General features: G+C 27.4%; 1 protein-coding gene across 6 annotated transcripts in view; it reads right to left on the bottom strand.

Annotated features, from left to right (window-relative positions):
- LOC142321739 (uncharacterized) overlaps positions 1–27,921 on the bottom strand; it is a 448,717-nt gene that overhangs the window by 74,742 nt on the left and 346,054 nt on the right. For 4 of the 6 annotated variants that reach the window (XM_075360074.1, XM_075360072.1, XM_075360073.1 and 1 more), the window contains exons 16-18: positions 24,692–24,793; positions 11,423–11,554; positions 8,271–8,385 (exon numbers count right to left, since the gene is read on the bottom strand). In XM_075360074.1, coding sequence (XP_075216189.1) covers positions 8,271–8,385; positions 11,423–11,554; positions 24,692–24,793 — 349 coding nt within the window. The remainder of the gene's footprint in view (positions 1–8,270; positions 8,386–11,422; positions 11,555–24,691; positions 24,794–27,921) is intronic. The other 2 variants (XM_075360075.1, XM_075360077.1) reach the window with 1 other exon arrangement.

The following is a 27,921-nucleotide window of genomic DNA, read 5'->3' on the forward strand; positions in this document are numbered from 1 at the left end:
TCTGAAGCAAAAATTCCAAGCAGTATTATTTTACCAATATTATAATGTAACCACAATACCTGATTTAAATCAATACCATCAGTGTATGACCTAACTGAAATTAGTGAAGCATATATGTACAGCATATAACAGGATGCAAACAGATATCACTGAATGATAAACACAAATGTTAATATTCAACTCTTCCAGAAATTTTACTCATTACTACTTAAAGCCAAAACATTTTTTCCATTTACTCACCAAGTTTTCAGAAGCATCTTTCTAATTCAGTAGATTGTACACATAACAAAAATTGCAAAAAAAATTTATTTAACATTTTATTTAAACTCAAATAACAGTCACTCAAGCCAAGCAATATAACTAAGGTAAGGTTATTAGCATAATAAACAATTTTCAGTGTTTACTTTTACTAAATTATATTTTTACAGATAAGAAATAAATATGTTGTAATATCGTGTGATCTAACATGACAAACATTACAGTTTTTTATATGATTCATACCTACTATGTTGTAGAAAAAAGTGCATATATGAAATTTAAGAACACCCATCAAACACCTTCAGTGAATGTAAAAAGATTTCTATGCAAAGTGAATTACACTTAACAATCTTTTAGTCAACTTACTATAAAATAAATAAAACAGAAAAAGAAATGCTGCAATGGCCATCTGGGTATAAATAATAAAAAGGGATACTGTAATTAACTGTAATCCTAATGAGTTGAGGCATTATATACAAAGCACTGTTTTTCAATAGAAAGAGGTACATTTGTTGTTTTACATTAACCTTCCAATCTTTATTACAACTAAGAGCACATGATGCACAAAAGAACTGTATTCTCTTACGACTCTAAACATCAACAAAATTTTGATAGGCATGATATACTGACATGCAAAATCATATAAGCATCAGTAAAGAAGGCAATAAAAGTCCACTTCACTTCTTACTTTTCTTAGAAAGACTAGTATAGTAAGCCTGTTATGATTTACAGTGCCTATGATGTTTACAGAATTGACTTGCGATTCATGGTCATGTTGTCTACAATCATTTTGGATGTAACACTAACATACACAAGCAGTTCATTATAAACCAGAATCTAATATTATACTTCACACCTAACAATTAACTTAAATCTTATTTAATGACTTTTATTTTAATTGTTTTACAAGTGAAGCAGTTTCCTTGCCAGAATGATCCCTTACAAGTTTCAAGTTGATCATCATATACAAATAAGATTTCAAACTCAGCTTGTTTATCCTGATGCAGGAATTAGTACAAAGAATATTACATATGCTTCTTCTATATTTTATATTTTAATTAACATGTTTTGGCAAAATATTTTTGTTTCCTATCTATGCAATTGTTAATTAAAGCATCTTTGTAATCTGTTTCTATGAAAAGTTTGGATTTGCTGACCCAATTATTATGGAGTTATTTGTAATCTGATTTGTATTATGTGTTCTTGTATTATGTCTAGTGTTTTAATTTCTTTTTCATGATTTACTTTCTTGAGTTTATTTTTTGTATTTTGATAATTGAAATAATAAATGAAATAATAATGTATTTTAATTCAGTTTTTGTGGTGTGTTTATTGTGGATTGTTGTTTTTGTGACTGTATGTGTCTTTCTCTGCAATGCCAGAGTGGAAAAAAAAAAAATCTGAAATGTGGCGACATGTAGGGCCAGTTAGGCAGCCCCCTTGCCTAGGACATCCTGGCTTGCCTGCATGCAAGAGCAGGAGAGTCAGGGTGCTTCTAATGATGGCATGGGAGACCCTTGTGGTATGAGAGGGCACGAGTAATGAGAAGGGCGTGCATAATCCATGCCTGAATCCTGTTAGGATAGGAACAGGGATGAGCCCTCCTGAGGAGGAGTGTCTTAGCTGCCCAGAGGAGGAAGTCAGGGCATCCGTGCGATCTCCATGGGGAACCCGATGGGTGGCCTCTGGGTTGGGCCAAGCTAGGGGGAGCAGGCTACTGCCATGACACCCTGAGGCAACCAAGTTATGTCTAACCAGCAGGGACTGGTTGCCTTGGGGGGTGTTTAAAAAAAAGAAAATTGATATGGAGTTCTTTATGAGTACATTTAATCTTTGTTTGAAGCTACACCTGATTTGGATTATATATTCCAGGGAATTATGTTCATCAATTGAATTCTATGCATAATGATTGCTTTTGTTAAAACTGTTTTATAATAGCTTCATTATACCACTGCTTTATTCAAATGTTTAACCAACATTTTCTGAATCATTGTTTTGTATAATCTATAAGTAACGTGTACATTAAGATGATGATTTTTGTTTTGACTGCCATTTTTTTTATTTTATTTTATATACAGAGTATCCCATATAAAACGCAACCCATCAATCACTCATCCATGAAATGAGTAAGTCAAGCTTACTCCCCTACTCGTTACTGAAATGGACTTGTCCAACATCGGAACATCGCGGCGACGCAGAAGAACACTACCGATAGTAACAACAATGCAATCATAACGTTCAGTGTATTGCTAGAGACAAGATGGTGTTTTCGCTAGATGAACGTGTTTTCATTGTTGAGTCATACTTCAGTATGAAATCAGTGGTTGCTGTGCAAGATTTGTTTCGCCATAAGTACCCAGATAAACCAGCTCCTAACAAAACATCAGTATTAAGGTTAGTTGCAAAATTTAGAGAGACTGGTTCTGTTAATAACAAGGAACACAAAAGATCTGCATCAGTGTAGAATACAGATACAGTCACTGAAATCAAAGACCGATTACTCGCCTCGTCAAATAAATCGATCAGACGTTTGTCTGCAGAAATTAATTTGTCTAAATCAATTGTTCATCGGGGGACCAAACAATTACAATTACGACCTTATCGCATTCAAACTTGATGCGATATCAACTTATCAACTTCTTGCACCCGACAAAGAAGAACGGCTACAATATTGTCAATGGTTCCATCGATTTCTGTGTGAGGGAATTAATGTTATGGACTCTTTATTTTTCACAGATGAAGCACGGTTTCATTTGGATAGCTATGTAAACAGCCAAAACAGTGGAATTTGGAGTGCTGAAAATCCCCATGTTTATCACGAAAAACAATTACACCCGCAGAAGTTGGGCGTGTGGTGCGCGATATTGCGGAAGAAAATAATCGGTCCTATTTTTTTTGAGTACACCATTAATGCAGAACGATATCAGGATATTTTATCTCACTTCATTGCACTCTTGGAAGAGGAAGACAGACACTGCTAGCTACAACATGACGGTGAGACATCGCACTACGCAGGTTCAACTTCTGATTTTGTTGAGGAATTCTTTGGTAATCGTGTTATCGGTCGAGGCTTGTGGCCACCAAGATGTCCAGATTTGACTGCGGCAAATTTTTTTCTATGGGGTTTTTCTACAGCAACAAACCACAAACACTTGAACAATTGAAAGTCAATATTGAACAAGCTGTATTAAATATCCAGCCACAAACTTTGAAAAAAGTTGCAAGAAATGCTGTAAAAAAAATTGAAGCTTGTATTCAAGAAGATGGCGGCTACTTCCAACATTTACTCTAAATGCAAGGTAATGGATGGTAATAATATAAATTACATTTACATATGACTTTTTATTATTTCAATACCAATATAAGGTTGGGTTGCATTTTATATGGGACACCCTGTAGTTAAGTCCTCTATCTGATCTTTAGGTAACATTAGAGAGTAATTGGTATATGAATCATGTTTTAAAAGAGTTTATGTGAACAACAGAGTTTATGTTGGATAGTTAAAGGAGTGAAAAAGTAAATTGTAGTTAATTTCCTGAATACTTTAAAATTATTTGTTGCTTTTTTTAATTGCTAATCAAAAATGTTGCTAATCAAAAATTATGAAGTTTAATTTATGATTCATTTTGTTAAAAAATTACTCATACTAATCAATGTTTTTTTTTCTTTTTTACATGGCAGTGGCATCAAGATGTTGGGGTCAGTATATATATATATATATAGTGTGTGTGTGTGTGTGTGTGTGTGTGTGCACACATATATATATCATAAAAAAATTAATTAGTTTTTCAGTAAAATAAATTATTATTTTTAATAATTTGTTAAAAAGTTTCATCTGTAGAAACTTAAATTAAATTTAAAAGTTAAACCTATCTGTGACTGTTACCTGTAAAATGTATATCAACCAATATTTGTTTATAACAATGCATGGAATATTTACTTCTCTTCAGAAAATCAGTTGCACACCAACCATCAGATACAGAATACATATTAAGAAGTATTACCAGATTTAAACATTCAATAAATTTCAACTGAATGCTACTAAAAATTACACAATTTTTATATTCACTAGCTGAAAAAAGAAGCAATAACACATTCAAGAATATAATAAATATATTAAATTTAGAAAAGTCCAGATTGTGCTGAATGTTTTGAAAAATTGGTTTTGAAAAACCCCAAGTCTCTTCACCCAAAAGTGAAAAATGAATTATAACAGAACATGTAATATGAATAAAACTTTCAAAAGAATATATAAATTGTAAAAATTACAATAAACTTAAAATTGTTTTATCAAGTTGTAATATTTTCAACTTAAAACTTTAGATAAGTAAAGATTAAAATAAATAATTTTAAAACATTCTGCAGATAGAATAAAAAGAATAGTCTGTCAGTCCACAAAAAAATTCTCAACTGCAAAAAATAATAATAAAGAGCAACAGTAATGTAAGTATTATTTCACATCTGGCAAATATAATAATTCATTCAAATTGCTTGTACAGAAATGACACTTAAAAGAAATACATCTTAAACTAATCATGCTAGGTTAATAATACTAAATGGTAATTTTAATCTGTATCAATATTTTCATACATTTAGGCATTAACTAAACACTATACTGAATATATTACAAAATTATAAATATGCTTCATTAACAAAAACTGGAATTGTGCATTAAACAACATTGATGAGCAAGTATAGGATGTACTGACTACAGATATAATTAATATTAATTGATTAAATAAAATTAAACAAACTATAAAATAAAAGAAAACATTTTCATCTTGCCCCATCCCATATACAGGTAGCCCACAAAAACTACAAATAAAGGACTCATTAACAAACAAAAATTCAACCATATACTAAATAAATACATCTACTCAACACATTTTCTCATATTGTCAAAACTTACCCACCAAATTCCTGTATTTTTTTAATTCTTTTATTTGAAAACAGCCTATTTTTAATATTTATTTTTTTAATGAGTTAAATGCAAATTTATGTATTTACCAAGTGTATATACAACACAAAACTAAAATAAGCAATTCCACATATATTTGATATTTTTCTTTATTACACAACCACTTGCACACTGCAGAGCATTATTATCTAGTAACATTTCCAGAAATAACATTAAGCTTTTGACAACATATTAGAAAGAAAATTAATTAATTCATTTATGCTCTAGAATAGTTTTCTTTAAGTTTTTTCAGTCGATATATCAACTGATATAAGAATCCACAATTAATGAACTGATAGGTCATCAAACTTGCCTACATATAATTAATAATTACCAAGTTAAATTGAAGCTACCTAAATTTTACATAAATTACAGATCACTTTTTTCTTATCACTATCACAACTTTTAATGTTATTGTTCACACAATATGATATACTTCAAATTTTATTAAAATAAAAACCTCCAAATAGAGAATACTGAGATAGGATTAACTTACCTTAATTTTACCATGAAATTACTTTCACAGCATCATTAGTCATGATTTAAATAATTCAGTTATTGCATAATAAAAAATAAAAATAATGAAAAATGCATATTAATTTATTATTTGAGTGCTGCTATCTGCTGCAATTATAAGAGTATCTCCCTCAAACACTGACAGATCATATGAAAGAACTTTCATGGTAAATTTAAGGTAAGATATATCTTATCTCAATATTCTATACTTGGAGGTTTTTATTTTAATAGAATTTAAACTACAATTTAACAGTACAGAGGAATAATATGAATCTTAAAAAGATTAATTTGAGTAAAATAATATGACATACATCACAATATATCTAATATATTGAAATATAGATCTAATATAAATCCAATATATATATACATCACAGTACATCTAAATTTTAAATTTAATTTCTCACCAAAGGGATCCATAAATGAAGAGTTTTATGGCAGCTTAGAACAACTTTCATAGATTAATATTTTTTTTAGAAAATTCTATTGTTAAGAGTTATTAAGTCTTGACATTTTATAAATTTTCATAATTATTCTCAAGAAAAATTTAAGTAAAAAAGATATGCAGGTACAAGCAGTGTAATATTTTTAATTTAGAATCATTATATTTTCTTTTATAGAGCTATGGTTTAAACAAGTACTCCTTTATTTTAAAATTTTGGTGTGAAGAGTAGTGGAACATCAAAAAGTGCTTCTGGAAGATCAGCAACTAACTATATTTCTTAATAACACCATTTGCTCTAACATATAACCTGGCCTGACAAATCTAAGGGATGTAGCAGCTACTTTTGATTCTTGACTAAATAGTAGAGCTATACAAACAAACTTGGAGATTTCTATGATATCAGAAACTCAACTGAATAACACTTCAACAGTTAAAAAAAAAAACAAAATTCTGGTTTATACTGAATACATCACAGTGACTTAAAGAAACTTTTACAAAGCCATGATTTGGACTACCTTAAAAGGGGCAAGCTAAACTTCAAATATTTACATAATTTTTAGATAATAGGTATAAAATCTTTTTAAATATTTAACTCCAAAACTACAAAGAAGGGGACAAAAATACAATATTACGATAAGTTAGATTCTTGGATAAATAGCTACATAATAAGAAACTCTGCAATGAACGCATTTATTTTTCAAAAAAATAATGTAATCAAATAGAAATTGACAAAAAAAAAATTGGCCGCTTAATTTTAATCTTATATGAAGAGACTTTTAATTTACTTTTAGCCACAATATTTTTATCAACATGTTAACGAGATTAATTAAATGAATTATTTTAATATAAAGAACCATGAAAGTTACCAATACATACGCCCATAAAAAGTCATGAAATGACATATAACTACTTTAAAATCAGCAGAATTAAAATCAAATCAATGCACAATGAACATAGTTAAAGTTTGGAAAATGAAGGCAGAAAGTTTAATCAATAAATAAAAGGCACTGTGCACAGAAACAAAAAATATTGCACTAACACTGTAATATGTGACCATAAATAGAACCAAAATTTACAACATACTTTGAAAATTTACTATTTACAATTACAAAAATATGACAATAAAATATTGAAAAACACAGCTTATAGACATAAGTAATATTGCAACTATTAAGTGTGTTGGATTGTGTGAAATGAAAATTTATTTAATTTTTTCAATGACATTAAAGAATTTCACTAAAAACATAGTTATTGGAACAAAATTATGAAAGGTTGGACTATCTCAAGACCTTTACATTTCATTGTGTAATCTGCAGAACATTCCACATTTATCTACTCACATCATACAAGAGACAGTTCTTATAGAATATAACAGTAAAAATATAATCCTGAATTCATAAAAAAAATCATATCTATTAATAAGCAGTTAATAAATGAAAGCTGCAATCTTTACACTTCAACTAAAAAAATATAATGTACAGAAAAAAATGTAAGATTATAATGAAAATCCCACATTAATCAGCAAACAATATAGGACACTTTATTTTAAGTAAAGTGTTTTTTTTTCTGAAAAGTGCTCATTCTCTTAACAAATAATAGGATAAAGTATAAAGTAAATTGCTGGCTAATTCTTTTAAGATTCTTATCTTATTAATTCTTATTGATAAAATGATATATCATGATACAGAACCAAAGATATTTAATCTGGCAACAAAAGGTAAGAATAAAATTGTCAGAAAATAAATAATCAGAATAATATTGTCAGAAAGGGATAATTTTATTTTATATAAATTGAAATATAAAAGAATATTAACTGAAAACAAAGGAGATAATAAAAATTAATTTGTTAAATGGAGTAGTATATAATAAACCAAGACAGACTAAAAAAAGATCAACTAAATAGAACGTGGCTCATACAAAAACATCTGCTGCAAAATATATCTACTAAAGTAAGCTGAATCAAATAAAATATTAGTTGCACAGCTTTTTATTATTATAAAAGATTATTACAAACTAATATTTACAAATTTTAAAAAAGCAATTGAAAATTTTTGGCATTAAACAACATTAAAAATAAAAATTATAACATCGTACCCAACGTGTACTGGTGATCGTGCAATATCAACATTATCTGGTATACTAGTAGTGGAGTTTGCTGCATAATTTTCTTTCAGATGATGAGGTGAAATAATTAACTCATTTGCTGGAACTGTCACAACAACAAAAAAGTTATAATAATATGATTATTTAAAGATTATTACATTTCTAACAAGATAAAAATATCATTGAATATTTATCATTAACATTCAGATGTAAATCTATTTCATATAATCGACTTATCAATATGTTTGATCAAAATATGTCACTTTGAGGAAAGAGAATTTCTATTTAGTGTACTTAATTACACAAAAAGTATAGGGGGAACAACTTAAAACCAAACCGCTACAGACTAACATAGTTATGATATGTAAAGTTTTATGAATGAAATAAAAAAATTAAAATGGAAATGTAAATTTAATTAAATTCTATATTATCAAAGGTTAATATATTCATCAGATTTTTTCAAAAAAATATTCAGAGTGAACACCCTGTACAACAATGCACTTTTTTGTTTAAGTGATGATGGTGAAAGTCATTTGACACAAAATGTTGATAATGCTGTTGATTTTTTGTTGAATGTTCACCTTCAGTTTATTGATAGTGGGTGGGGTTTGATTCATAAATTCTATTTAAAAAAAATTGCTACTAAACAAGATTGGGGACTGTAGAGACCACCACCCTCTCCTGAAAGTTCATTCTTTTGTAAAAGCCTGCATGCGTAAAATGCACGCTAGTGAATTGTTTGGTTGCACATTTCTCCATCTTTTGGAAGAAACTGTACTCTTTTTCATGAACTGATAGCTAAGTGTAGAATTCTTTAAAAATTGCATGATACACTTCTGTACTGAGAGTCCTGTCAAAAAATACTGGTCACACTATACAATTACCAGAAACAGCACACCATCCACCAATTTACTCATCATGAATTGATGTTCAAAAATCCGGTGAGGATTTTCAATCATCCAATACCTAGTGTTGTGCGAATTAACATGCCCAGATAAATGAAACCATCCTTATCTGATGTGAAATACAGTAATGGATCTATCTGTCCATTGCTAATTTTTCTGAGAAGCCAGTTGCAATAATTAAGATATCAGTATGTTCCTTAAGTTACTGTACAATCATTACAGAATATGATTAAAATTTAAATCATGAAGAATCTTACAGCAAGATGTGCATTTTACACCACTTTTTTTGTGATATTTTTCACGTAGATTAATTTTAGGACTGGCAGAAATACTTCTTTGAATTTCAGCTATGGCCTCTGGAGTCCTAACAGAAAGTTGCCTATTTCATTTTATGTTTGAAACCAACCCCCGTTGTATGGCATTTTTTCATCAAATTGTGAACGTTACTTTTTGCTGGGATAATGGCATTTGGAAATTTTTCTGATGATATAATTTCTTGAAAGGATACAAAACCACATAAGTTCCATTATAATAGTTCTTTCCTTGAATGAATATGGAATTTTACAAAAATACAACTGCACAGAATGAAATAATTTGCACAGAAACATGAACAGCTTACAACTGACAACAATAGACAAGAGTAGTAACATACACAACCAACAATGGTCTTAGTAGTAGTAGTATTAAAGGTGACACTGTAGCTGCAGTTTGAGTTGGCTCAGTTTGATTTTAAGTTGCTCACTCAGAATTAACCCTCAAATTACATTTATCCATTTTTTAAGAATAACTGAAAACATTACAAAATGTGAAAAATACTTTTATCTTTAACAGATTATGGTACAAATACCAGATTTTTTTTTAACACTTACTTATTTAAACTTTATATAAGACTTCCTGGTACATGAAATACTCATACATTGCAAAAGAAATACATCTGTAAATAAACTCTTTTTATTTGTAATATAATCTCCTTACATTTTATTAATAAAAAATTATGAATATACCATATCTAAAATTGAAAATCTACTTTATTTATTTTGTTCAGGAAATGGATTTCCTAATTCATAACTATAACTCATATAAAATTATGAATCAATAAATTCAGGCAGAATAACTAAATGATTATCATCTACAGAAAGTCTTACACAAAAATACAAACATAAAAAATATTAATTAACTTCAAAGTTTTGATCAGACCTATGAAACTGACCTTTAAGTCTACAAATTAAAACTTTTCCATACGTAAATTTACATAATATGTAAAAAAAGAAATGCAATAAATTTAGTAAAAAACAATAAATAAATTTATCGTATTGGTACATTAGTGGTTGTAGTGAAAAAAGAAAAGTTTAAAAGAATAATGCATAAAAAATCCAACAAACAACACTACAGTTAAGTCACTTTACACAGTAAAATCTAATTAATCTAAACTTCAACAGTGTGGTCTTTCCTTTAATCCAAATTAATTCACATTTTCCAGTAAAAAAACAACTTTAAGGAAAATAATGAACAGGCATAAAAAATAGTTTTTTATGAGTGTTACACAACCAATTTACTAATAATTATTAAAAGTTATTAACGAATTATAATGCGTCACTTTTGATGTACCAAAATATATTATTGTAAACTGGATAATTCATAATCTGAAAATGACTCATTTACTTCAATGCAAGTGTTCCATTGCCGTACTTACAGCCAGATTAATAATGAGTCAAAAAAATTATAAATGTTACTTTCAGTGTCATTAAAAATCAAATGAAATTTTAAATAATGTAAAAGCAATTAAAAACTGAAAAATTAATAATAGTCTGGACTTTCACTGATCCACACCAGGTAGATTTCATCAACTCTACTTTACAGATTTCTGTAGAATTTATTTATCATTATAATCTTAAACATGCACTAATATCTACTTTAGTAAGGAAAATGAAATTAAATAAAAAAAAGTATGAACAAGACAGATAACTATAACATGTACAACACTATAGACATAATATTCAGAAATAGATGATACAAAAATTTACATATACACACAAATATACATTATATACATAACATCTAAAAAAAAAGTCTAATATATATTTGATTTATTTTTTATCCACAATTTAAACGCACATAACTCCTACATTTATTTGTTTATTTTTTTCTTTATTAGTAAGAAAAAAAATTGTTCAAACAAAATATGGAAAAAATTAATTAATTAATTGAGAAATAAATTGTAACTAAATAATAACTCACTGATGGAATCTCTATTATCTCCTTTTTCATCTCGTGTTACATCAATTTTTAGAGAATCATCACCAAGAGATTTCATATCATCAACAGTCATATAACGATACTGCTGTTGATCACTCATCATAGGATCCTCTCCTAAAAAAATCAAAACTCATTCTTTTCGACATTCAAATATAATATTTATTTTTACTCATTAATTTAAACTCACAAATTTATTTGTATAAGAATAATATAAATTAATTCTTTATTAACATTAATTGATGTATATTAGAAAAACACATTTTTCTCTTTAAAGCATATAAAGTATTAAAACTAAATCCACTAAAACCTCTGCTTCACAAAACTTTGACAATAATTTTTTTTTAAATTTATAAAAAATATTTTAGACTTTAAACCTGGCACATCTCAGGAATTAGCTATCTCTATGAAGGGAGTGTTTCCACGCACACCTAAAAGGAAGTGATAGGAATAAACCAAAGATAAACTCCTATATTTAAATCATCAAATAACTAACTCTCCCCTTTTCCTGAATACCAACAAATCAATTCTGCAGTTAGTATATTTATTCTAAATATACGGGAAAGAAAAATAATAGTTAATTTCATCAATACTATTGGAGAGTGAAATTAAAAATGGTTTTAATGGGGTACAGAAATTAAAAGAAGAGCTAACTTGAAACCTAGTATTGATCCATTTAAATAATAAGCTACTACTAATGAGGAATATTTCCTCACTCATTCTTGGTAGTGAAAATGGATGCTTCTATCATATCTATAAGAAATATAGAATGATAGAAGCTTGAAATTCAATACATAATATTCTAGCAATCTATGAACAACACTTCTGGTTTCCCTTTAATAACCTCTAGCAGAATAAAGTTTGATTTCACAGTTTCTATATATTTTGCTTTCCAACTGTAATAAATCTAAAATTTGGATTGGAAATTTTACTTCAATAAAATGTATAAATAAATTTTTGATTTCACTTTAACCTCTTGCGAAAGGGTTGCTTGTTAATGCATTAAAAAGAGGAACAGGTGCTTATAATATTAATCAGTAAGTTTATTATATAAATTTTGTCTTCAGAAAACAACTTAATTTATTAAGGGGACTGAGACCAAGAAATTATCAAAAAATATTTAATAGTTACATAAATATGCCACTTAAGATAAAGAATGAAAATTTTATGTGTGATTACAAGAAGCTAGTTGTAGAACACATCTCTTATTATCTAGGAAACAGAATATGGTCAACTCTTCTCATGACATGAAACTAAATTATGAAGGAAATGAAAATCCAGAAAGTTAAAAGCAATTATTTTTTAATTCTTCATTTTACTCTTCAAATACTATTTGCATTTGAAGAACAAATAATGTTATATAAGAGATAATGCTATGACAAGGAAAAATATAAATGTAATTACAGAAAACATGTAAAGAAGCCATAGAAAATCGAAAAATAATGGCTTATATTGTACAAACAACATATTATATAATTGCAGTAAAATGGGTTGCTTATAATGAATAGAAGAATGATAGAAGGAAGCAGTGTAAGAAAGAATAAGTGTTAGGAAAATGAGGCATCATCATGCCTTATTTTTTTTTCACAAAGTAAGTTTTACATTAGTTGATAACACACACTGAATATTGATTTGGAGATATGGAATGATTTCTTGAACTTGAAAGAGAAAAGAAATGCATAAGAGAACATACAAATTCGGTATTTGTCAGTTTAAAGAAAAGCTACTTCCTCCATCTATTAGTTAAATATATTCTGTTTTCAGATTTTTGGAGTTTGATTTGAATTTTTCATTTTATATTCTTTTTTATTTTACTTCATATTCTTTTTATTTTTAATATAAAAACAAATATTATATTTTTTAAAAGTATTTTTAACAATTTCATAAAAGTAGGTGGTTCTCAACACAACCAGTTTTTCCATATTTTTTTAATTGTAGATATTATAAAGTACTGAAAGTATTTCAAAGATTTTCATGAGGGGAAAATAGATCAGGCTTCTTGGCCTGGTTTGTGTACTCATAATATATATATATATATAATCATAAGTAAAGATAAAAGTTAAAATCAAATAAGCTATTGATCAATTCTGAAAATTTTAGTTGTATAAAAAAAGCTGCTACAGAAAAAACTGAAGAAAAATCTATCAATTAAGAACAAAAAGACAGAATTTATATATTTCATCACATACAGAAATAAATACCAAGTATATCATTATAACAAAAAAGAATCAAACATAATTATTTTAGAGACCAAAAAAGTAATTTTAAAGTTTTCAGAGATAAAAAACTATTAAGAAATAAATCTAAAATTCTAAATCAATTTATTGTATTAGGATAATATCTATACTTTTGCATTCATGTTTATTCTTTTACAAACAGAAGTACACAATGTAAAAATAAATTACTTCAAATTATTACAAGTTATAAAAGAAGTTGTTATAATTGGATATACAAAATTAAAAAAAAAGGAATAATAAAGAATATATTTAACACATATATTACTTTACATCAAGGAAATAATAAATGAATCACAGAAAAATTTTACACAAGATAATAGAGATGACACTTCTAGCTCCTCAAACAACTACTAAACTCAGTTATACTGTCAAACTAATAATTAGAAAGTAATTAAGATAACTGATAAGTATAATTGTAAATGTAAAATATGAACTCAATTATAGTTCCCCTACCAGGTTCAATAACAGATACAGAGTCAAGCATAATTTTTTATCAATTTATTTCATTTTATAACCATTTCATTGCAAAAAAGAGATTTATATTCTGAGGTAAAAAAAATAAATAACATCAAATTAAACGCGATCTTAAGTATCACAGGTAAATTTAAAAAAATTATTTTACAACATTGTGAATGTGAGTAGATTAGATTTCATACTGTCAACAAATAGAAGTGTTTACAGTATATAAAATTAGGGAGTAATTTTAATAGGTAAGTATTCCAAACTGCTAGAAACTGCCATTTCTTGTAACTGAAAAAGCAATCCTGATATTTTTTTACATGAAGAAACACTATTTAATTTTTTTTAAATTTGAGATAAGGACAAAAAAAATGATTAACACTTTTTTTTGTTAATGTACAGAGTAAACAAAAATTATTCAGTGCATTTTAGGGTTAATAAAAAATGAACAAAGCAATGTAGTGCACGTTGATTTTTTTCAAACATTAGTGTAGGTACTAGAGATACTGATGAAATTGAATGAACACGCTGACTCAATGCAACAGTAGAGGGGATCGTCACTTGAGCAATGAATACCATGCAGGAGAAAGCAATATGCACACTAAGGCCTTCATGAAAGTGAATTTGTTATTACTGTTCATAGACATTTTTGTTTATAGATTACAGCGATGATTCTCCTAATAAAGATAAATGTTGGTATCAGCAGTTTAAGGATACAATAAGTGGTAGAATACAAGAAAGGTGTTGGCAGATCAATTCTGCCATGGACATTTTGATAAAGTGAATGAAGGGAGATAATGTGGTTTTAGAAAAAGTAATTTTCTCTGATGAAGCTACATTATATGTTTCTAATCATAACAGTCATAATTGTTGGATTTGGGGTAGCGAGAACCCTCATGCCACTTTATAAACACAGTCTGATAACCCAAAAATTAACATTTGTTATGCATTGACTGTTTAAGAAGTGATTCTTAAACAGTCAATTCTTCTTCACCGAATCAACAGTTACTAGTGCTAGTTATCTAGACATGTTTTAGGAGAATGCAGTACCAAAAATTGAACATCAACAACGCAATGTTTACTTCCAACTAGATGGTGCACCACCACATTGGGGTTGAACAATTTCCTCAACAGTAGATTGACCGTAATGGAACAATTCCCTGGCCACCTCAATCCCTGACATTGTGCCACTCAATTTATTTTTCTGGGGGTTTTCAACATGTCTCAAAATAGTTTTAAATTGCGTACACGTTATATATCTGATGAACCAATGATAAGTTTATTTCGGCCACCATTATTTAGTAAATTTTCAATTAAAAAACAAAAATAATTATAATAAATACAAAAGTTTTTATTATTTTAAATACTATACTTTAAAGACTGTAAAGATAATTAATTACAATTTTAACAATTATTAATTGGTGAAATTTGTTAATATAAATATTAATGAATAAATTAGTCACTAATAAAAATTGGTTAACTCCATTTAAAATTCGAATAACTTTATAAATTTACATTTTATCTGTTGAAGTATTATTTTTTAATTCAGTTTTGTCTAAAGATAGTTTTTTCTGATTAAATAATTAGAAAGAATTGTAAATATGATGCTTTTTTCTGACACAATATTTTAGTTTTATTGCTGCCACACAGATATTTTTTGTATATAACAATGCTTATTAACTATAGATGTGCTGTTTTATTTTGGGAATCTAATGAAACACTTTCTAAAAAATGTAGAGGTCAGTTCACAAAATATCCTACCTTTTTTTTTTTTTTTTACAAGAAATATTTGAATGCAAACTGTAAAACTTGATACAGCACAGGACCAGTACCTAGTACTAATGTATTTTTTTGTTAAGTTTAATAGAGCACGTCCATTGTTTTCCAGCATCCACTGTGTATATTAGAATAACAAGTGCCTGTCAAATTTTTGTTTTGTGCATAACAAAATTCACTGAACAATGTTACTGCATCAATTTCTGTCAAAAACTTAATGATATTCAAAATAAAATTTGTAAGATTAAGCAAGCTTTCAGGAACAAAGCTATGGGGTTAAAAAATTATAGATATATTAAAAATTTTAGCTAAGAGTGAACAAAATACCAAAATCCAAATGTCAATAACAACTTTCATCGTCTTATAATAGAACATTGTTGGTTATTAACTGAGAAATTGCAAATGACCTTAGGATTAGCAAAGTTTTATAAGCAAGATTTTATCTGCTAAAAGTAGCTAATGCCAAAGCTACTTTTGCTTGAAGAGAAAAAGATTCATTATGATAATACACATTATCATACCAAATTTCAATTTTAAAATTTGGTAAGGATCTTTTTTCACCTCATTTGGATATAAGGTGTAATAAAAAATAAACAATTTTTTTTTAATTCTGAGCACTATATGACTTTTTGACTGAATTCATCTTTTTCCCACACGATAGCAGCACTACCTATTATCAACATTTTTAACCACATTAGATGCATAGTTCAAATTTGGCAGCTGAGTAATTGGTAGATAGTTTATTACAAATGATGATTTATTTTGTTTAAAAATGATAGAATAAAGGTTTACATTAAAAATGGAATAAAGTGCAAGGAAGTGGTAAAAGATGTTGGAAAAGGCTTTTAGCAAGGATCTTATAACGACACCAAGGATTTATGAATGGTACAAGTAGTTTCAAGTATGTTATGTAGACAACAGAAGGGTTGGACATCCTAACATATCAATAACTGAAAAAAGTATCAACAAACTAAAAGACATTGTGATCAATAATTATCAAATCATCACAAAAGGTTGCTGATGAGTTACTAGAGTTGCAATCTATTATGGCTTGTGTGAAAAAATGTTGACTAATATTTTGGGTATGACACGAGTAGCAGCAAAATTTGTTCAAAAACTGTTGAATTTTCAACAAAAGCAACACAGCAGAACAATTGTTGGCTGGCATCATTAATGACTCAGAATTACTTAAACACATCACAACAGCTGAAACATGGATGTATGGTTATGATATTGAAACAAAGATCCAATCATTTCAATGGAAACTTTGTAAAAAGCAGACAAAAAATAAAACCAAGTTCGATCAAATGTTAAGATTCTCCTTACTGTTATATTTTAATAACAATGGTGTCATCCATTATGAATTCTTATCACAAGGTTGTAGTCAAAAAACAATATTACTTGTACTTTTTTTACACAGTTTACATGGGGCAATCTGGAAACAATCATAAATTTGGGCAAACAATTCTTGGATTTTGCACCACAATAAAGCTTCAAGCTCACACTTTACTATTAATTTGTTTTGCTATTTATTTAATTTATTTGTTTCACTATTTATTTAACCAAACTAATATCATACTGTTGTACTATTAATTTGTTTTGCTATTTATTTAATTTATTTGTTTCACTATTTATTTAACCAAACTAATATCATACTGTTGTTGCAGCTACCATATTTTCCAAACACGCCACTATGCAACTTTTTTTTTGTTCCCACTGATTAAAAGATCATTAAAATGACAACAATTTGATATAGATAAAATAAAGAAAATATCACTAAGTGAGCTTAAGAAAGAGCTATCCCAAGAAAATGTTTTTCACCAAGGTTTTGAGGATTGGAAGAAATACTGGCATAAGAGTCTCACATCTCTAGTGGGCTACTTTGAAGGAAATGGGAATTAATATAGAAGAATTTCACCTAAAGCAAAAAGACTTCACCAGCCTTTTTGCTTTAAAATTCTCATTATTTTTTCATCATACCTCTATGTAAAGTGTGGACATATTTACTGTTAAAAAATTTCTATTAATATTTATGATTATAGGATGTTTTTTTTTTTAAATTTCTTATTACTGGTACAGAAAATATCATAATACAACTTACCTGAAGAACAAAATATCATAATACAACTTACCTGAAGAACTTTTGTGCCTTCCTAAAAGATACATATTTCAGTACAATAGAAGTAAATGTTAATTTTAGAAGTAATACAGAAAGTAACGCACTGGTAATTTAATCATTACATTATATACAATTACTTTACTTCACACCACTCTACTGATAACGTACTACTTAAGAATACTGGATTATTTTTTGTTCAACAGAAATATATATATTCTCTGAATGAGACACCAATGTGCTGATTAGATTAGCTTACTATCTGTAATAATTATTATAAAAATACCTAAACCTACTACAACATAACTACAAATCAAAAAACACCTTTCTTTGAAGAGTATTCACACAATTAACAACACTAATTAATAAAAAAAATTTGAAAAGTAAATATTTAACAGTCTACACACATCTAAAAATCACTATTATTAACTAATAAGTTCTAAAGACACAATTTTATCATTTAAAATAATCTTTTTTAAAAAACAACACAAACATTTTAATTATGTATTTACATGACATAATGCAATGAAAGCTAATGCAAACTAAAAAACTGTATGTGATGAACTAAACTGCTATCAAACAAGATTTACCAATTCTTTTAAATTATTAGTACAAACATGTAACATGCACTGTGAACTTCAAATCTAATAAAAAATAGCAGAATTTAAAATTTAAATAAAAATGTAAATCAAAGAAGCAAGCGTGATAATGTTAAAAAATATGTTACATGAATGATGAATGTTATTTACATTAAATTAACAATTAAATTAATATATTTATAAATGTATAGAAATAAAAATGATTTAATTAATCATGAATTTAATGAAACATTTACATCCAAACTTCATTACACTACAAATTACTACTACTGTCTAAACTGTTTCATAAATTAACATTAATTTAATAAAGTAATGCTAAAATATCTTAAAATTTATCAAAATTAAATTCTTAACCAAAATAAATTATTATCAACAAAATTATAGTTAACCAATAAAGACAGATCTTAATATAATAAAAATTATTTATAAAACACAAAAAGCTTCATTTCTTCTTTAAATTTTCATTTTTTGAAATCAGCGTCAAATTAAAAATAAGCAACTTTCAGCAATTTATTAACACTTAATTAGCCACACACTTCAAAAAGTAGCAACATTAATAATAATAATAATTAAAAAAGTATTATTTTTAAATATTTAAAGTGTTTTTAAGTTGGGTTTATTATTTTTTGCTTTAATTTAAATACTTTCTGTTTAATTTCTATTTAAAAAGGGGAAAAATCTACAAAAACAATGATCATATGGTAATAAAGCTGTTCATATGAAACACACAATATTAAGTGGATCCTGTACCTTGATAAAAATAAGAAAAGGAATGCAGAGAAAATGACAGACTACTACTATAGCAAAGACTCTCTGGAACATAGAAATACATATTATTTGTTATCTGATATTTTCCTGAATATTAAGGTTCCTTAATATTTTAAATATCAGAATGACATTAAGCTTTATATTATTTTCATGTATACATAAAACAGAGTTATGCCTCATATCTGCATGTGGTGGAAAGCTTTAGTAAATCATTAGGGCCCATTCTGTTGACCTGCAATATTGGATAATTTTCAAGTAGATGGTGCTGGCACCATTTTACTTGATAGAGGTACTTAACAAGGATATTAGTATTAATAATGGTTGAATGTAGTATACCATAATCTATTTGTGTTTTGCAGCTACAGAAGCAATACGGACGGACACATTTTACCTTATTCCAAAGAAAGAATAAAATACTAGGTTTCAAAAAAAAACAATTACATTACTGAACACATCTATAACTTACTGTTGAAATGACCTACCAAGATAATTTTTTGATCATAGAAGGTAAATCATCAACCTCATGTTGTAATATTAAACATTTAGCTATCATTTTCCTAGTTTGATAACAACACTACATCTATTCAAAAAAAAAGCATGAATTTCTAATGGAGTAGCATTAGTCCAGTCTGCTGTTTATATTCAGACTAAAATTAGACTAGCATACAGTAAAGTAGCTTCTTCAATTTACTAATTGGTTTTCAATAGTGTAAAGAAACAGACAGCATAGAAAAGGGTCAATCTTCATGGAAAGTGATATCTAACAAAGATGACAAATATATTTGACATCTTCCACTAGAGATATCAATTACTGTGAAATTCCACAGTTACACGATTGTTCCACTAAATATCCAAATACATTAAAATGATAATCCATTAAAAATATAATCCATAATGGAAAATACACTAAATATTATATCATATGGAAGATATAATTACTTAATTAAAATTAATTTTTGTAAAAAAACCTTCCTAAATCTAATAAACAGAATGTTAATTTAGTACTCCCAATGTTGACATTCTTTTTCAGGAACCATCTTAAATTTTCACTGTTAAGGTAGCTGAGAAAATATTTAAATGTACATTGCTTGTATAAAAATAAATATATTTAATATAATATGAAATATAAACCAACAAAACACAGTAATTTGATAAGTTAAACTCACCAAATTAATTTCCTATAACTGGTTTTCACAATATCCCGCATCTTCAGTTGATAGCAAATCATATATTTATTACAGGATCTTCATAAAAGAATGGTGGGGTTTTGAACATGGTTTAAAGGAAAACAAAAATAAATACAGTTGATATTTATTTATCAAATTTGTCAACTCAAACAGTTTTTTTACATAACTAATAAATTTCAATATGTGCACTATTAGTCACTCGGTAAATGTCCACTGGATATTCAGTTTCTCCCCATACCCGAATTAACATGCCTTCTGTTATGATCCTTCATTAATCCTTTCTTTTAAATGATGTAGGTCGCATATTTTTTGGGAAAAAACCAATGTTTTTTTATATACCCTCAAAAGAGAAAATTGCAAAGTGGAATCTTTGGAGGCCAAAGTCCTTGCCACCCTATCCATCGATACTCAAATTCTTTGTTCAAAGCCTCACTGACGAATGCATTTAAGAATGGGGGTGTGCCATCTTGTTAGAAATAAATTCATTCTATGTTTTTGAGTTCATCCAGTTGAGGAAAGCAGTAATTGTTTAAAATATCGAGATAAACATTTCCATTAACATTCTTTTCAGGAAAGAAAAAAGGTCTGATTGCACAATTTGTATCAACCACACCAAACATTACTTTAGGTGTGTCATGTTGTTTCTTAAAAATTACATGTGGGTGTTCAGATCCCCATATTCATGAAATGTGTCTATTAACACACCTATTAATATGGAATACAGCTTCATTGTAAAAATTATATCATCTAACAATGAATTGTTTTCATTAATTTTGTGGAAAATTTCAACAGTGAAATTGAAATGTTTTTCTCCATCATAAGGTCTCAATTCCTGCAGTAGCTGGATTTTATATGCGTGCAATTTCAATCTCTTAAGTAAAACTTTGTGAATTATTGTTTTTTTGTTTCCAGTTGATTTTTCCTTGAAAACAGATCCAGTTTCTTCAAACTGTTTGAACCATCATATATTATTTTCATGTGGTAACGCTTTTCCATTATCACATTGAAATGTAAACTGAACTAAAATTATGGGCTTTAATTCAGCCAGTTATAAAACACACTTTGCTTTTTCTTGAACAGTGAACATAGTTATGAATTAAACATACCTCAGCAATAATGTAATTGCTGGTGTGGTAGTTTGAACTGCTGTTACATAAACTTTCAGGTAAAAAGGTTGTCAGGGCTACCAACATAACTTCCCAAAATTTCTCTACTGCCTTAATCTGAATAGCAGAAACCCTACCATTCTTGTATGAAGAACCTTTACATTAAAACTTATTATTTTAATGATTTGTCATTTTATATGAAATTTTTGCATGTCAGCTGTGCATACTGGACAGCAAAGTTACATATACATTCATAATATCATATCATAATATGAAATTTCAAAATTTCACAGTAGAAAACATAATTTTGAAAAAATTATAAATCATTAAAAGAATATGTTTTAATGTACTAAATACAGACTTTAATATCAACTGAAGATGCAGAATACTGTGAAAAAAAGTTACTGGAAATTAATATGGTAGGTTTAATTTATATAATTACTGTGTTTTGGTGGTCTACATCTCATGTAACATTAAATTTTATTAACTCTGTAATCTAAATGTTAATGGATTATATGAATTTTTTAAATTTACATTATATAGATATATCGTTTTTTAATTCGCTACATAAATGTACAAAATGATGCAATAAAAATTATCAATTTTTTTTCTAAGATCATCAAAATTTTTGTATTGAATACAATTATCTATCTATCTTTCTTAGTTTCATCATAATGAAATCATATGTTAACACATTTCAGGTGTACTCATTTTCAAAACTCACTGAAATGTGTCAACATATGATTTAATTATGACGAAGCTAAGAAAAGTAGATAATTGTAATCAATATAAAAAAAATTGATAAAATAAACATGATAACAATCATTACTTATTTAATATTTTATGATGAAGAATAGTAAATGTATAAAAAAAGTGTAGAATGATTTTCTAACATTATTACAAGGCCATTTCACATTTATAGAATTGTAAGGCAAAAGTTTTTTTTTTTTGCTGTTATCCTTATCTCTAAAAATTTTTCTGGACTTAAGCAGCAGGATTTTGTCAAAAAAAAACTTTTGACTGAGTCATTTCTAACATTAACCAACCCAAGAGAAAATACATAACATATAATGTAAACACCTATTTATTATTTATACTTAACTTCAGTGAATAAAGGAGAACCCTTTTACAAACTACTCAACCCTTTTAAAAGCTACTAAATTGCTTTATGAAAGACTTTTGAAAAAATGTCTAATTTCTACCAAATCAGTTTAAGTAATAAAACTACACCAAAATGTTTGGAAAGATGTAAAAAATGTATATAAAGCACATGATTAAACAGAATAACAAATGGTTAATAATCAATCAAATAAAGTTAATAGACATTAAATTATATTCAATTGGAACACTTTCTAGTATCTAATTATTCAATACATACAAAAAATATACATAAAACATGCCACCTTGTTAACCTAAAAACAATACATAAATATATAATTTACAAAATTATTAGAAAGCATTTAATACAAAATGCAAGTCAAAGCCATTTTTAACATTTGCCAGCCACCTGACTCAAGTTAACTACTAATAGATATTAATTATTATCATTATTAATGTGAATATATTACATCTAATTGTCATACAGAAAATCATACTTTACAATGAACACAGAATCATGTGAAAAAAACTTAATTCTAAGCAAAACAATGTATATCATTAAGAAATAAACAATTACAAAATTAAACAATTGTAAAATTAAAATTAAACACATTTTTTTTAGTGGAAAGTTACTTTTTTAATTTACAAAATTGTGTTTTTAAGAAAAAACATTTTTATCATTCATTTTTTCTTTCTACACCATTATAGAAAAAATAAGAAATGTTTTTTCCTTGATTAAACTAGAAAATTAATATTGGAAATTAAAACAAAGAAACTCTAATCTATTCATTTATTGTGACACTATAGCGGTTGATAACAGTTAAAAATTACTCTAGTAACCATCTTCAAGCTGTAAGTGATAGTAAATAAACCTTTAGTGCAGCTCGCGTGTCTGCTACATTGAAGGTCTTGGCTTTGATGATTCCCAGTTTGGGAAAACTTAAAAAGTTTGTCTCAATTTAGTCATTTATGGCATTAGGAGTTGACGCAACTTAAAACTAAAATAAGTTGGTAACAATATTACACTCAAAAACTGTTCACTAGAATTTTATTTAAATTCTAAAAACTATCTTAAAAAAATCTAATCTGTTTTCTAGCTTATTCAATAACTATTTGGTATAGCTCTTTATATATGTTAAAAACAAAACAAATTTGAAAAAGCATAAGCTTAAAGATTTACCAATATTAGAAATAATGTTTTTAAATAATTAAGCAATTGAAATGAAACAAAAATTTAGCATGAAACTCTCAAAAAAGAGGGTTAAATTAAAATTATAATAGCACAAAGAATTCTCAGGAAGAGATGAAAAATAATAAATATGATGAAGAGATGAAAGTTCTCAAAGATTCTTTCACAGAAAAATTTTAATGAGTACAAATAAGTCACTAAAAGTTTCATAAGATTACATCTAACTCACACATTTAAATGCAAAAATTAATTAATTTATCCAAAAAGCAAACTATCTTAAATAGAACTCAAGAATTGTTCAACTGACTATGTTCAAGTATTCTGTATCATTTATCCATCATATAAAAGAGTTCTACAAATACACGAGTACATTCATATACATAGAAAAAGATGAAAGCTAACAGTTACTAGGTAATAGTCATCAATCATTATAGCAGTTATTAACAGGAAAAACTTGGTTGAAAAAAATTTTCTTCAACTGAACAAAGAATTTATAAAATGTTTTAATTAAAATATTTATGAAAATATTAACATCAAAAATTTTCAAATTGACTAATGACAAATGAATTAAGAACTTAAAATTGGGCAAATTAAGTTTGATTTAAAAAAAAAGAATAGTATGATTTCCTGAAAGACAATTAATTTAATAATGTTAAGTGCTACAGGCTTTGTTGCTCTACAATGCAAGTGATGTATGTCGCATTAACAAGAGCACTTACGAGTGTAGAGCATCTGTCCCTGGTAGTATGGGAGGTAGACATGTTGCGCATGGGTTGGTTTCCCATACACATTCATCGCCATTGCCATAATTTCATCCCCACCTGCCCAATTAATCATGCAGATGAATCAGTTAAATTTCATTACCCCTCTTAAATAACGTTCAAGTTACATAAAATAATATATTATTTAAATATAAAATAAACATTTTCACATATTTACTTTATTCATCTTATGTTAAATTCCAATCTGATATAGAAATGCACTGATAAAAAACTGTTCTTTTACATCAAATCTTTATTCCCTGGCTAAATTAAAAAAATAATAAATCTTGACATATTAAAAATTTATTTAACGTTAGCACAATAGTTAGTATTACATTAAATACTTCAATAAAATCAAAAATAAACATTTTACTTGATAATTCATAAACCAGAATAAAAAGACAGCTATTACAAGAGGGGTAAACCTTTAAAATCTTACATATTAATAAATGCACAAAAAAATATATATAGCAATAACTATAACAAGAATTATGTCATTAAGTGTTAATAAAACTACATTATGCAGTACTTTGAGAATGATAATTAATCATTAAACCACTTTTAGAATACAGTCAACTCTATTAACTATTTAGCTACAAAAAACGTGGTCTACATTAAATCTGACACATTTATTCTTCAACATAAACGAATATTTTAAAATCACAACCTTATTAAATGTAGTAACTTATTTCTTAACTCCTATGCATGTTTAATATGCACAAAACATGACATTTTGTCATATATTAATGGGGCAGATAACCACTATCAACAATGCAATATCAAATAAAAACACAAAACATGTAATATGCACACGCTAACTAAATATTTATTTGACCACAGTCTGACCATCCACAATATAGATTGAAAATGATTGTTTTTAAATTAAATCACTAATTTGTCAGAAATAGTTAACTGCTGTTAATCACTTAAGTAAGAGTTGACTGTATTGCATATTTATTACCAGATGTAGCTAATAAGCAAAAATAAGATACACCTTTTAAAGACCCTGCACATATATAAAAAAATATTTAACATAAAAATATATTAAATACAATAAATAATTAAAGCATTAATATGGTCTTAATCATTAATATACCACATAATGAAAAACTGATTAGCTTCCCATCAAAAAAATAAAACCTTCATTTCAAGCATTACATCAGCAATAAAAAAGAATTTTTTATAAACAAAAATTAATACCTTAAAAAATTATTTTTTTTTACACAAATGATTGCAATATTTTTCTAATATAAATAGTAAAAAAAGTATCAGATAATAGAACAGTCATTATACAAGGATCATAAGGAAATTAGTATAGTGAAATCTCCTTATTCGCACTTCCCGTATTCGCAGTGCAATATTTTGCAATGTCTTTTCTTTATTCGCATCTAAAATTTTTTGTATTCATATACATTACATTATGTAGTGGCATTAAAAAATAAAAATATTAAAAGACTTAATCAAGTAGGTAGAGAATGTGAAAAGATAGAAGATCTCTGGAAAACAGTTAAATGTCAAAACGCTTACTGAAGGCATTTAACTATCCCATAATCTTATCAGTTTTTTGTAGACACTGATCCATCTTTGAGTAGAAGCTTAATTTTTAAGAGCAAAATTAAAGATCAATGCAAGAATACACAGAACTTCACACGGATTTAAAAACAAGAGCAAGACAAGGAAAAACCACAAATTTTGGTAAATGCAATCCAAAATACTGTAGGTTAGTTTGTAAATTTCCTTTACAGTAATTTTAGTTTTAGCGTACATAGTAATGTAGTGCTGTTTTCTTGACTTTTTAAGACGATTAACGAGTATGATTTGAACATGTAGTACCGTTTTCTAATACAGTATATACTGCAGTGAGTTTTTAAATCAAAAAGTTCGGTAAGTGCTTATGAGTAAATTAGGAGATATATTGTATTCTGTTAAATATTTTTTATGTAGTGTATCTATGTACTGTACTAAATCAGTGCTTATAATTAATGTTGCCATCTGTATTTCATTAATAACATTGCCCTAAGGAAGTACGCATGATTTTTCTTCCTTAAATGAGATTAGTTCCATACTATATTCACGATTTTCTGTATTTGTGGAATTTTTAGAGTCTGTAACCCCTGCAGATAAGGAGATTTTACTGTACATGTGCAGTTAATAACTTAGGTCATTTCCATGTTGTACTCTTGAACATTTAGGCATTTATCATAACATGTAACAGGTTTTCTACATCATTGCTATTCGCATCCATCAGCAATATATTCACAAGTATAACAACTGCTTCCTCAGCTCTTTATTAAATATTGAAGTTTATCCTTTCAATTCTTCAATTTCATGAAAAGATGGAAACTACTAGGGATGAATACCAAAAGGATGAACAGTTAAACATTTTTCAATTGAAAATCCAAGTAATTTAGTTTGGCCAGTGCACGGATAGCAAATGAAAGTAACATTCTACTTAATGATGTTTACTTTCTGATATAAAACAGAAAACCCAAGTTTCAGGACGTGCATGAAAAATTAATTTTCTTATTTTTTTTAAATAGCACAACACCCACACACTTCAATTTGTGTTAATCAGATTGTATCCATGGAATCTATCTAGCACAAATTTTTGAAACAGTGAAAACTGTACAAATTACAGTAAAAGAGATGTGTGGAAATATTTCACATAACTGTGTGATGCCAATCATGCCTAATAAACTGATCAACATGATGCAGCAAATCATCCATTATGACAGCCAGATGCCCAATTTGTTCTTCATTACAAATACAAATTCTTCTTCCTATCATTAATTTTTAACACTACCATTGCAGTTTTGATTAATTATCATCATCATAATCTTTCCTAATCTGTTAATGAATTTCATAGTATCCATTTTTTGCATAAAGAGATTGAATAGCATATTTCACTTGGCATATTGTTAAGATCCTCTACTTTATTGTTTATATTGGGAAGGTACAGCAACAATACAAAAGCAATGAAATTCATATGGAGTATAATGAAAAGTTATAGAAATCTGAATCTACCAATCCTATTCACTAGCTAAATACCAGTACATGAACTGTATTACCACCTCAAGGAACTTAGTATTTTATTTACCAATGTGAGTAACAGCAGTACTAGTAAAGAGAGATTCTTTACAAATTGGAGATTATGTTTGCTTATTTAGACTTCATTCATGTTTCATAGA

The sequence above is a fragment of the Lycorma delicatula genome, chromosome 3 (assembly GCF_047948215.1).
Source record: "Lycorma delicatula isolate Av1 chromosome 3, ASM4794821v1, whole genome shotgun sequence".
NCBI lineage: Eukaryota > Metazoa > Arthropoda > Insecta > Hemiptera > Fulgoridae > Lycorma > Lycorma delicatula.